The sequence below is a fragment of the Myxocyprinus asiaticus genome, chromosome 6 (assembly GCF_019703515.2).
Source record: "Myxocyprinus asiaticus isolate MX2 ecotype Aquarium Trade chromosome 6, UBuf_Myxa_2, whole genome shotgun sequence".
In the NCBI taxonomy this organism is placed as follows: Eukaryota; Metazoa; Chordata; class Actinopteri; order Cypriniformes; family Catostomidae; genus Myxocyprinus; species Myxocyprinus asiaticus.
In genome coordinates, this window is record NC_059349.1 from 15,878,163 (window position 1) to 15,891,982 (window position 13,820).

General features: G+C 39.9%; 1 protein-coding gene across 1 annotated transcript; it reads right to left on the reverse strand.

Annotated features, from left to right (window-relative positions):
* Positions 1–1,629: 1,629 nt before the first annotated feature.
* On the reverse strand, positions 1,630–12,998 carry LOC127441909 (phospholipid scramblase 1). Its single transcript, XM_051699471.1, has 7 exons — positions 12,980–12,998; positions 12,786–12,871; positions 11,170–11,212; positions 10,866–11,086; positions 10,544–10,705; positions 10,146–10,307; positions 1,630–1,668 (listed from the first exon to the last, which is right to left on the reverse strand). The coding sequence occupies exons 2-7, from the start codon at positions 12,846–12,848 to the stop codon at positions 1,630–1,632; spliced, it is 690 nt and encodes a 229-aa protein (XP_051555431.1). The 5' UTR covers positions 12,849–12,871; positions 12,980–12,998.
* Positions 12,999–13,820: the final 822 nt, after the last annotated feature.

The window sequence follows — 13,820 nt, forward strand, 5'->3', positions numbered from 1 at the left end:
AAAAACCTCATCAACTTTCCAACACTCCATGGCGTGGGAAGATATAGGCAAGAAATATGGAGGTAAAACTTCTAAAGATCTTAGAATTTACTACAAATATTTGTACCTGTATGTTGAAATTTTCATTCATTCCCTCAATCATTGTACACTAAGTTTACATTACAGTTTTTAGAAACACTGATTCTGTTTAGAAGTTGCAGACAAAAAGTAATTACTGTAATAAATGATAGAAATTAAATGACAGATGCAAACTTATAATAACATGCAGTTATATATTCGATTTGTACTTGAATTCAGTTTTGCAGTACAACAATAGTCAGCACTTACAACCTTTCAAATCTGTCTCTGCAATTTCAAACCTTAAAACATATATATATATATATACACACACACACTACCGTTCAGAAGTTTAGGGTCACTTATTCTTTATTTTTTTCACATTTTAGAATAATAGTAAAGTCATCAAAACTATGGAATAATAGAAATGGAAATATGGAAATTATGTTATGACTAAAAAATCCAAAATAAATCAAAACTATGTTATATTTTAGCATCTTCAAAGTGGCCACCCTTTGCCTAAATTTTGCAGAAATGTACTCTTGTCATTTTCTCAACCAACTTCTTGAGGTATCACCCTGGGATGCTTTTTACACAGTATTGAAGGAGTTCCCATCTATGTTGGGCACTTAGTGGCTGCTTTTCTTAATTATTCGGTCTAAGTCATCCATTTCAAAAACTTTTTTTAAAAATAAAAATTGTAGTTTTGTAATTAAATATATTACTATGTTGGCACAATTACATTTTTGTCTACAAAACTAATTTCAAACATTTAAGCATACGTCTTCAGATCAAAAGGTTTTTAAGATCATGAGAAACTTTTCAGGCAAGTGACCCCAAATTTTTGAACGGTAGTGTATATTTTATACATCTGTTGCAAAACTAACTTGTGCCCTGTAAGTCCAAGTGTGAGAGAAAGGCCAGGTCAGGCAGCAAGAGGGCAGTGAATGCCTGACTTAAAATAGCACACTGATAAAGTGACACCATCAGAAATACACAGCATACACCATAATCACGTTGTTAACAACTAGTACATCTCAAAGACAGAACAGCCCAGTTTTACCCAAATGGGAATGCAGGGTTCTAATTCATCATTTTGTTGTTTGATTAGTTAAAGATTTACACATTTTAGAGTTCTGAAGGGCTAGCTACTAAAGGGCTATTTTATTCACAGAAGGTTTATGGGGACACGCCCCAAAACAGCAGTTATTTGACTAAATAAAGAAAGGTGGGGGTGATGGAGAAAAGTGTCTGGAAAGGATGCGAAAGTTTACAAGATACTGTAGTAAACTATAAATGCGAACCTAAAAATGTGTTTCATTTTGTAACATCTAAATGAACTGGTTTTCATTCAAGTAAACAATATTATTTAACATAATTCATGAACCTATTAGGTTACACCAACAAAACTCATTTTAAGGGTTGGATCAGGTAGAAATAGATCCTTACGGTAACAACTGTACAGGTATGTGCTACACTGAATGAAGTAACTGTATTTTAAACGAAACAGCATTTGTACTTCAAAAGAAATACAAAAAATGATTACATGGGGAAGAAAGCTCCTGGCTGGTCTCACTCTTGATTTTGAGTGTGTTCAAAATACATGAAATCCTGTATATTAAAAATAAGAAAAATACAAAAGTGTTATTAGCCTATATTAATATATTACAGTATTACACTACAGTATATGTGATGTATGTAAATATACAATATATAAAATTATAAAATTGTAGCCTAATTATTGTTTAAAGCAGAAGTATGCATGTTTGCACCAAAAGCAAGCATGTGATATGAAGTGGGAATGACTGTCATTTCTGTCACATCTAGATGTGTTTTTGTTCATGTCTTTTATTATGAAAAGTGTTTCCATGTCATGTTATTTCCTGTTTCCATGTCAAGTCATGTGATTATCCTGTTTCCCTAATGTTCATGTGTCCTGTTCCCATTGTTTATAGTCTTGTTATTAGTTCTGTTATGTCATTGGTTAATGGTCATTGTCTTGTTATCTTGTTTATTAGTTCAGTCTTGTGATTGGTTGTCTTGTTTACTTGTTACCCGTGTCTGTGTAGTTAAGCCCTTATGTTTGCCATTGTCAGGTATTGTTAATGTATTGTTGGTTGTTAAGTCAAGTCAAGTCTTTCTGTTCTCGGTTTTTGGTTTTCACATTTATGAATAAACTGCATCGTCTTCGTCTGCCTGTCATTGACAGCTGATGTTACAGAATACCTGACCCACACTATGGACCCAGCAGTTCAGCTCATGTGCCTACGTCAGGGGAATTATCCCCAGGAGGAATAAGTAGAAGACTTCTGCACTTTGGCCAACCAGGTTGGGTTTAATGGGATCGCCCTCAAACACTTCTTCTGGGCAGGCTTGAATGAGCCGGTGTTTTCTCTGATGCCTGGTGGTCGGAGTACCTTCAGTTTGATGCAATACATCGACTTTGCCCTGCGGATGAGTGGTTCTTCTTTTACTGTAGTAGAGGCTGATGAGGAACTAGTCACTCCTACAGTGGCCGCCGAGCCAGAGTTCCCACGTCATGGCTGCCGAGCCAGGGTCCCACTTCATGGTCACAGAGCTTGCACCACCTTCTGCCCCGGATCCGGAGTCAGCTCCATGCCATGTCACAGCCACGCCAGAGTCAGCTCCATGCCATGTCACAGCCACGCCAGAGTCAGCTCCACGCCATGTCACAGCAACGCCTCAGCCTGCTCCATGCCATGTCACAGCAACGCCTGAGCCTTTCACAATAATGCCTCAGTCTCCTTCACGCCATGTCACAGCCAAGTCCAAGACTGCTCCATGCCATGTCACATAATAAGTAGAAGACTTCTGCACTTTGGCCAATCAGGTTGGATTTAATGGGATCGCCCTCAAACACTTCTTCTGGGCAGGCTTGAATGAGCCGGTGTTTTCTCTGATGCCTGGTGGTCGGAGTACCTTCAGTCTGATGCAATACATCGACTTCACCCTGCAGATGAGTGGTTCTTCTTTTACTGTAGTAGAGGCTGATGAGGAACTAGTCACTCCTACAGTGGCCGCCGAGCCAGAGTTCCCACGTCATGGCCGGCGAGTCAGGGTCCCACATCATGGTCACAGAGCTTGTGCCACCTTCTGCCCCGGATCCGGAGTAAGCTCCATGCCATGTCACAGCCATGCCAGAGTCAGCTCCATGTCATGTCATAGCCACACCAGAGTCAGCTCCATGCCATTTCACAGCAACGCCTCAGCCTGCTCCGTGCCATGTCACAGCAATGCCTGAGCCTGTCACAATAATGCCTCAGTCTCCTTCACGCCATGTCACAGCCAAGTCCAAGACTGCTCCATGCCATGTCACAAGCAAGCCTCTGCTCCACGGTCCAGGCCCGCCCCTTCTCCACGGTCCAGGCCAAGTCAGGATCCTGCTGTACCATGTTACCATGTCATGCCATATAGCCACGTCAAGTCACCACGGCCTTGTTATTAGTTCTGTTATGTCATTGGTTCATGGTCATTTTCTTGTTATCTTGTTTATTAGTTCAGTCTTGTGATTGGTTGTCTTATTTACTTGTTACACATGTCTGTGTATTTAAGCCCTTATGTTTGCCATTGTCTCTTGTCAGGTATTGTTCATGTATTGTTGGTTGTCAAGTCAAGTCAAGTTTTTCTGTTCACAGTTTTTGGTTTTCACATTTATGAATAAACTGCATCGTCTTCGTCTGCCTGTCATTGACAGCCGACGTTACAGAATACCTGACCCACACTATGGACCCAGCAGTTCAGCTCATGTGCCTACGTCAGGGGAATTGTCCCCTGGAGGAATAAGTAGAAGACTTCTGCACTTTGGCCAACCAGGTTGGGTTTAATGGGATCGCCCTCAAACACTTCTTCTAGGCAGGCTTGAATGAGACGGTGTTTTCTCTGATGCCTGGTGGTCGGAGTACCTTCAGTCTGATGCAATACATCGACTTCGCCCTTGCAGATGAGTGGTTCTACTTTCACTGTAGTAGAGGCTGATGAGGAACTAGTTACTCCTACAGTGGCCGCCGAGCCAGAGTTCCCACGTCATGGCTGCCGAGCCAGGGTCCCACTTCATGGTCGCAGAGCTTGCACCACCTTCTGCCCCGGATCTGGAGTCAGCTCCATGCCATGTCACAGCCACGCCAGAGTCAGCTCCATGCCATGTCACAGCCACGCCAGAGTCAGCTCCACGCCATGTCACAGCAACGCCTCAGCCTGCTCCATGCCATGTCACAACAACGCCTGAGCCTTTCACAATAATGCCTCAGTCTCCTTCACGCCATGTCACAGCCAAGTCCAAGACTGTTCCATGCCATGTCACACAATAAGTAGAAGACTTCTGCACTTTTGGCCAATCAGGTTGGATTTAATGGGATCGCCCTCAAACACTTCTTCTGGGCAGGCTTGAATGAGCCGGTGTTTTCTCTGATGTCTGGTGGTCGGAGTACCTTCAGTCTGATGCAATACATCGACTTCACCCTGCAGATGAGTGGTTCTTCTTTCACTGTAGGAGAGGCTGATGAGGAACTAGTCACTCCTACAGTGGCCGCCGAGCCAGGGTCCCACGTCATGGTTGCAGAGCTTGCGCCACCTTCTGCCCCGGATCCGAAGTCAGCTCCACGCCATGTCACAGCCACGCCAGAGTCAGCTCTGTGCCATGTCACAGCAACACCTGTCATTGCCAGCTGGCATTACAATTTCAATGAAACATTTTTTTTTTTTTTGTAATTAATATTTTTTATTAAATCATACAATAACAAGATGCAAAACATATATCAATAAAAACAACATTTACACCCCACAACCCCCCCTCCCCAACCCCGCCCCCCAAAAAAACAACCCTGTGGTCAAACATAAATATATACAAACAAAAAAAAATAGACACACATATATATATATATATATAAAAAAAATATATATATATATATATATATATATATATATATATATATATATATACATACACGCACATACATATATACATACACACACATAATAATCATACTAACTATATTACACTACTCTCTCCACACCCCACCCGAGAGCCCTCCAAAACCATTTCTGGATAAACAAATCCAAGCCACCCCGTCTTCCCGATGACACCTCCTCATAAGCCGCCACCCTCCCCACCTCCGTGCACCACTCCGGATATGGGGGCACACCAGCTGACCTCAAAATAACCTGCCTGGTGATCATCACACAGGTCAGAACCCAATTCTCTATATGACTATCCCCCACCTCAGTGACCACCTCATCGCACAGAACACAAAGTCAGGGGCAAAACTAAACCCGAGTACCTACCACTTTCTCCCATACTCTCTTAAGAGAGGTTAAAGCTCCATCCCCCCAAACTCTGAATTAACAGGGAGTAATACACTGATGCCTCATGACCTTTTCCAAAAGCAGTAATCACCTCTCCTAGAGTATCTGCTGCTTTAGGGGGGTGTGTGTTACTCCCAAAGACAGTAAAAAGGAGGTGGCACAGTTGTAAATACCTATAAAACTGAGATCTGGGGATCCCAAAATGTTGAACCAGATTTTCAAACGATTTCAACAATCCACTCTCATATAGATCACTGAGTGTAGTAATCCCCCTCCCAATCCACTCCAATCAGCAGAAAGGGGACTTACCGATACACGATCTTGGGTTCTGCCATATGCTTGAGGCAACATTTAAATGTCCGATTAAACATTCTGGACACTTTTGTCCATACCGAGTGTACATGCGAAATAACGGGGTGTGACTTAATTTCTCCGGTTAGTTTAATAGAGAGGCTTTGCAATGGCAAAATAGGGGCAAGAACTTCCTGTTCAATACCAAACCAGGGAGGGGCTCTCTCAGGTGGAAGAGACCAATGAGCCAAATGTCTGAGACTGAATGCATAGTAATAAAACAAAATCTTGGGTAGGCCTAGCCCACCTTTGTCAATCTGCCTATGTAACTTATTGAAATGCAATCTGGGACGCTTACCATTCCAAAGGAAGGACTTCACTATGCTATCAAATTGCTTGAAATAAGAGAGGGGGACATCTACAGGGAGAGACTGTAGCAGGTAGTTAAATTTTGGAATACAATTCATTTTAATAACATTAACCTTCCCAATCATAGATAAATGTAATGAAGCCCACCTGCCCACATCGCTCGAAAACATTTTATTAAAGGGTCAAAATTAACTCTAACTAAATCAGACAAATTTGCTGGGAATAAAATCCCCAAATACTTAATGCCCTGTTTGGGCCACTGGAAGTCGCCCGGCTAGAAAGCCGTTAATGGACAGTACGCTGTCAGAGCTAAAGCTTCGGATTTAGACCAACTGACTTTGTATCCTGAGAGCTTGGAAAAAGAGTTAATAATTCTGTGGAGGCAAGGCATAGATCTAGCAAGGTCAGAGACAAATAATAAAATATCAACTGCATGAAGCAAAAGCTTATGCACTACACCTCCCGCCAGCACCCCTGGAAAATCATCCTCCTTTCTTATCGCGGCTGCTAATGGTTCTAGGGCAAGACAAAACAATAATGGGGAAAGAGGGCAACACTGCCGGGTGCCCCATCCAGAGTAAAATAATCTGAAATTAATCCATTTGTTTGTACCGCTGCTACAGGGTGTCTATAAAGTAACTTAATCCATCCAATAAATGTATTCCCGAACCCGTACATTTCCAAAATCTTAAAATGATAATCCCATTCTACCATATCAAACACCTTTTTGGCGTCAAGTGAGATGGCAGCGACTGGAGTCTGATCATTCACTACTGACCACATGATATTGATGAAATGCCTAATGTTATCAGAAGAGCTATGGCCCCGAATAAACCCCACCTGATCTATATGTATAACAGATGTCATAACTTAATCGGTTAGCCAAAATTTTGACAAAATGTTGACATCTAGCTGGATCAGGGAAATTGGACGGTAACTCTTACACTCGCTTGGATCTTTGTCCTTTTTAAGAATCAGACTGATCCAGGCTTGTGTCATGGTTGGCGGAAGTTTTCCATTCTTTAATGATTCCGTATAAACTTCTAACAAAAGTGGAGCCAGTTCTGTAGCATAAGATCTAAAAAATTCGGCGGCAAAACCGTCTGGCTCCGGAGCCTTGTCTGTAGGCAAGGCCTTAATTACCTCGTCAAGCTCCTCCAAGTTTATCTCAGAATCAAGAGAATTTTTTGGCTCAGTTGTCAATTTAGGGAGTTCTAATGGTTCCACAAATTTTCTAAAATCTTCATCAGTAGACGAAGACGTGGAACTATAGAGATCAAGATAGAACTCTTTGAAAGCATTATTAATATCAATGGCTGTGGTAAATTTCATCACCAGCAGATTTCACTGAGGGAATGGTAGAAAAAGACTCTCTCTGCTTTATATATCTTGCCAAAAGCTTCCCTGCTTTGTCCCCTGACTCAAAGTATGACTGTCTTGCCCTGAACAATCAAAACTCCACTTTCTGCAACAAAATAGTATTATATCTGTATTTCAAATGGGTCAATTCTCTGAGGCCATCGGATGACATTCGGCGCTTCAGCTCTGCCTCGGCACTTTTAATATTCTCTTCCAACTCCACGAGTTCTCGTGCTTTGGATTTTTTGGTGAATGAGGCATACTGTATGATCCGACCCCTAAGAACTGCCTTAAGTGCCTCCCAAGCCACAACCACAGAGGATACTGAGGACCAGTTGGTCTCCATATAAACATTGATTTCAGTCTTTAACATTTGTTGGAAATCAGTATTTTGCAAAAGGGATACATTAAAGCGCCAGCTATATGATTTCTTTTTCTCCATATGTGGCAACATCTCTAAACTCACCAGGGTGTGATCTGAGACTAAGATGTTTCCAATTGAGCAATCCACAACAGATGAAATGAGGGATTTGGATATTAAAAAAAAAAAAATCTATTCTAGAATAAATCTTATGGACTGATGAAAAAATGTATAGTCCCTAGCAGATGGGTTCAAAAGTTGCCAGATATCTGCAAGACCAAGATTTTACACATTCTGTGAAGCGTCAATGTTGCTGTAGTGGGTTTACACACTTTTGCTTCACTTTGATCAAGGACTGAGTCCATCAAAAGATTAATGTCTCCTCCCAATATTATATCATGAGGGGTGCCAGCAGCTTGCAACATCCCTTCAAGATCTATAAAAAAGCCCTGATCATCAGCGTTAGGTGCGTAAATATTAGCCAAAATCAGACTTTGCCCCTGAATTTCTCCTAAAACGACAATGACTCTTCCTAATTTATCTTTACTCTAAGACATTTGAATTGTAAATGTTTATTTATCAGTATAATGACCCCCTACACTTACTTGAGCCTGCACTAAAGAAAACATCTTCCCAAATTTTTCAGCTTCCTGTGGGGAAAGATGCATTTCTTGAAGAAACACTATATCATATTTCTTACGCTTAAGCAAAGAAATAATCTTCCTTCTTTTTATGGGATGCCCCAACCCATTAACATTCCATGTGGAGAAAGATAACCTACTCATAATAACATTTGACATATTGATATAATAAAAATAAATAAAAATAAAACAAAATCGTGTGTCAAAAACAAGATTATACAGACCACATACCCCATTAGTGCAACAATCAAACCCCGAACTTCCCCCCAAACAAAACAAACAGAAAAAAGAAAAAAGTGCGCATTAACCCCACGCACGACAGCGCCAACCGGCGTCAATCCCTCTAAACTCAAAGAGTCCATGTACACATGTGAGAGCCCCCACGACAACTTTGCCATCGGATTGTTCAAGTCCTGTGCCTCAGCACAATTTTTCTGAGGCAACATTACATAACAGAAAATACTTTGTAAAACAGACTCCAGCCAACAGGCAGAATAAACACAAAAAACATGTAGATTCATTCACAGAACTGTCTTGAAGGTGTGTTCCTCCACAAAACTACTTCCAGCTGATATAAAGCCGTACAGTTTTCTCAGACAGACAAACAATTGTTCAGTGAGCCGGCTGTTATGTGTGCAGCAGATGACGAAATCATTCTAATGTCCCTTAAAAATACTCCACAAAAACAAACTCCAGCCAACAGGAGGCATAAGCACAAAGAACGAACAGATTCATCCACAACACTGTCCCGAAGCAGTGTTATTCCAAAAAACAATCTCCAGCCACTAAGCAGAACCAGCATGAAAAGAAACAAAATAGGTAAATAGGTAAAATAGGCAAAACAGACTCGGAAAGAGCTTGTCAAGGAATTTCACCATATCTCTGCCTTCTTCATGCTCAGGAATTTCAACAATTCGTATGTTATTCCTTTGGTTCATATTTTCGAAATATTCAAGTTTTTCCAAAATGTGTTCTAAGTCTGTTTTGGATGCGGGCGGATTAGCGTATAATTCCCTTTCTGAAGACTCCAGATAATCAATTCGTCTCTCAACAGCCGACACTCTTGTGACCAACTCACAATTTTGTTTCCATCGCCGTAATCAATCAACGTATTACAGTGAGATCCTCCAAGTCAGTAACAACCTTCGTCAGCATCACCGAGTTGTTGGACAGTTGATGCTGGATTTCATCTCCCGACGTGCCGTCCAAATCAAGTCCCCAGCTCGCAGTCCCATCAGAGGCCTCAGCTTGAACACATAAGTGTCTTTTAATGTCTACAGAGTCTGAGGATTTTGACTTCTTTGCCATGTTTACCTCAAAGAGCAAGTATGTAACTGGGTGTATCAAATCTCACCGGATTATAACATGAAAATACTTAAAAAACTAGCAAAGTGTGCAGAGCTCGCAATCACATGTCTGCTTCTCGCATGGCGTCTCGTCCCCTCCCAATGAAACATTTTTTTAAATGCTCAGCCTTACCCAATGATTTAAGAGATCAAGAGAATTGAGGATTGTAACCCTTAATTCATTATTTAGTTAACTGCCTTCCATCCATGTTCCATAGTAGGCCTGCTGGATCTTAAAGGACTTTTATTTGCTGCACACTTTTGATTTATAGAGACTATGCAATGGAACACCTCAGTATTTTGATGTCATTATAACTAAATTCATGCAAATCTTACAATTTGATGGGCAAAAAATAAAAAAATAAATAAAAATCTGAGTTGTATTAAAATAATACTTACAATAAGAAAGCAGGCCCCTAATATAACTGCCTTTATTTTCACATCTAAATCCATTGGAAATTGTAGTCCAAAATTATCTGCATCGGAAAACATTTCAGCCTCAAATCCTGTCCACTGTTTGCTAATCCGACCAATCACTGATGACTCATCCAGTGACATCACCTGGCATCACATAAACGTTTAACTGTAAGATTGATGAGCATCTGCTTCACACATATAACATGTTGTAGAAGTTAATTTCTAAACCTCTGAAACTGCAAGTACAGATCAAAGGTTGCTTGGTTATAAATATTTTTATGACAGGAAATGTAATTCAATTCACATTTAGATATACAACATAGCAAATGTGTTTTCCCAGATGTTACAGTTTGGAATTTGGTATAATTTATGCACCATACCTCAAAATTAATATCAGAACAACATTTGCAGTCACAAAACGGTCCCACAATCCTCAGAACTGGTTCTTTTCTCTCATTTTGAATGATGAACTTTGGCAGGAAAGGATGCCAGCTTTGGATCACATAACCAATAGGGCTGCCAGGAGGGCTCTGAACCTCCAACTGTAAAATATTAATCAGTTAACCCACATGTTCTGTTTTGGAATCTGAAAGACTCCAAGAACCCAATTTTTAATAGCTAGATCAAAAAAACATACTTAAAATGTAAGTAAAAATCAGCTTTACTTCATGATTTACTTCATGTTATGCAACAACACATTACCTCTTGCAGACAACAGGGAAAGAAACAGCTACTGCAGTTAAGTGGATGGGATAAAGTCATCACTTCCTGTCCCATGTTATCTTGAATGTGGAGCGTGAAGGAGCGTATTGGTCCACAGATCATACGTGTGCAACAATCGCTCTCCTCAGCAGCAAAAAACACCTGCTGCCCTAAACTGTTTTTTATCACGTATTGATTATTGGTTTCCCATCCTGTGAGAACTGTGTGTGAAAGAGAAAGCATCGTGTTCATGGCAGTGGTTTAGAAAAGTGTTTCTCAAATGCAATCAATGGCTTAACATTACCTTCCATTAGTTCCACTTTCTGATGAACTAGAAGTTGGTCTACCTGTTTATAGGAGGATTACAACATTGACATACTATGTATATTCATGTCCAGATACACTCACTGAGCATTTTATTAGGAACACTAGGTCCTAATAAAGTGCCCAGCATGGTCCTACTGTTGCTGTTGTAGCCCATCCGCCTCAAGGTTTGATGTGTTGAGAATTCTGAGATGCTATTCTGCTCACTACAATTGTACAGAGTGGTTATCTGAGTTACCGTAGCCTTTCTGTTGGCTTGAACTAGTCTGGCCATTCTCCGTTGACCTCTCTCATCAACAAGGCATTTCTGTCCACAGAACTGCCACTCTGGATGTTTTTTGTTTTTGACACCATTCTGAGTAAACACTAGAGACTGTTGTGTGTGAAAATCCCAGGAGATCAGCAGTTACAGAAATACTCAAACCAGCCCATCTGGCACCAACAATCATGTCATGGTCCAAATAACTGAGATCACATTTATTTCCCCATTCTGATGGTTAGTGTGAACATTAACTGAAGCTCCTGACCTGCTGCCACATGATTGGCTGATAAGATAATCGCATGAATATGTAGGTGTACAGGTGTTCCTAATATAGTGCTCAGTGAGTGTATATCATATAGGTTTACAATGAGCCAAAGAAAAATGTTTGAACATTTAAGCCACTTAAAAATGTATAAATGTCATTGAATGAGATATCAAACCAAGTGGTTACTGCAAACAAATGATGATGACATGACTTTTTCTCAGAAATAACTTTTGTGCAATTATTTTTAAAGAACTGGTCTTGTGGTAATTTTTGGAGGATGTAAAAAGTCAGATCCCCTCAAGTTTACACAAATGCCCTAGCAGAGAAACCACAGGTGTATGGACAGATAGTGTTAACCCTTAAATGAGGGTGTTTGGCTAAACATTATTGCATACTCTGGTCTTTAGAGACCCGGCACGTATATCTATCACAAATGAATCTACAAAATGCCCAGATAGCATCATATTTTGAAAACATTTTCAAGACAATTAGAAAATAATAGAATAGAATATTTTCTGATATATGTTGATGGTTTATTTTCCATATATCAAAGAGATGATGCAACAAATATTGAACAGGATTCATTACTTCCACACTGAAATTTCATGAGACGCAACTGGCCATCAAACACATATTTAGCTACACATAACACATAATCTACACATATGCAAGGGTGTAGATTTGGCTTGAACATTGGGAGGGGGGGTCATCTAAAGACCCGAGGTATGCATAAAGGGTTCAAATACTTTTTTGTCTTAATTTTGAACAGTATATCTAGTGTTTTACATTTTAAACATGACAAACTTCATAATGTGAATCTTTTTTGCTTGAAAATGTGCATGTTCTATCTTTCTTTAAAATAAATATCACTTGGTTGGATTATTTTTTTTTTTTTTTTTTAATGCAATGAAATGTCATCCATATACATTTGTGTTCATAGCAGATGCTGTCTTGCCAAAACAACTTACAATATGACAAAAACACATGCAAAAGCAGGAGGAAAAAAGATCATATGAAACAATGATTTGTCTGTTAGGAAAAGTGACATGCACAGAAATCATGAGGTCACCTGAGTCAGGTATTCCAGGCCAGGGGGGCAACCAGGGGGTCTCTGTGGGACTGGCATCATCATAGGGACCTGGGTTGGCACATAACCTAGAGCACAGAAGGAAATACTTACAACATAATAGCTCTATAAACACATAATTCATTCTTATTAATTACTATTCATCCTTTCATTTAAACATTTGCCCATGTCTTTACCTGGTGGTGTAGGATAAACTTCATTTCTGTCTGGATGAAGGTCAATGGTATATACTATAGGAGAAACATTGTTAACGTCACAACTCTCAGATAATCCTTTGTGATATCTGTACTGTTCATATTCATTAGGTGATCGAAAGAACAGAGCTAAAAGTTCTCTACAGGTAAAAGTTAGCCATATCATGTTTATTTAGGAAAAGCAACAAACATAACTGCATATTTTTGTGACCAAAGTTTAGTTTTGAGTTTGAAGTGTCTAAAATAAGATGATGAATTAATGAGTAAATGACCAGGCCAGATCTCCTCTCCCAAGGGGGAGCCTACAAGGTTAGCAAAACAAAGCATAATGTGGCGATAGACTGTTGATTTCATGTGTAGATTTTAGGGCCCAGATTTTACATCAAGTCGCATTCCAACATGGTACCAAAATTGTTTATCATACAAAAAGTAAACAAAATCACTCAGTAACTTTTTGATGTCGAAGTATGGCTTACACTGACACCTAGTGGCCTGGATGATGCATCATTCAAACACAGTAGTTTTCAGTTACCGATGCCATTGTAGAAATTCACTATGCACAGTAAACAAGGATTAATTTAATCCATGAGTTAAAGTTTCCAATAACAGGGCAGTTATTAAGATTGATTAATATTCGACTGGTCATGTGATGCTAACATGGCTGCCCCCATGAGGTGCCCCTGCTCCATGTAGAATAAAAGAGCTTTTGTAAAATTACTGATATGACTGAGCTCTTCATCTCACGTGAGTGGTCATGATTTTATACATACATTTCAAAATTTCTATTCATTTATTTAGAATCAAAACTTCTTAAATTAGAAAA

What these genes read in the sequence shown, in the direction of transcription:
- LOC127441909 (XM_051699471.1), bottom strand. Translation starts at nt 12,848, where the DNA reads ATGATGATGCCAGTCCCACAGAGACCCCCTGGTTGCCCCCCTGGCCTG. An exon ending in GTTCTGATATTAATTTTGAG is followed by an intron (nt 10,308 to 10,543) that starts GTATGGTGCATA and finishes ATGTGATGCCAG; the next exon opens with GTGATGTCACTGGATGAGTC. An exon ending in TAGGGGCCTGCTTTCTTATT is followed by an intron (nt 1,669 to 10,145) that starts GTAAGTATTATT and finishes TTTAATATACAG; the next exon opens with GATTTCATGTATTTTGAACA.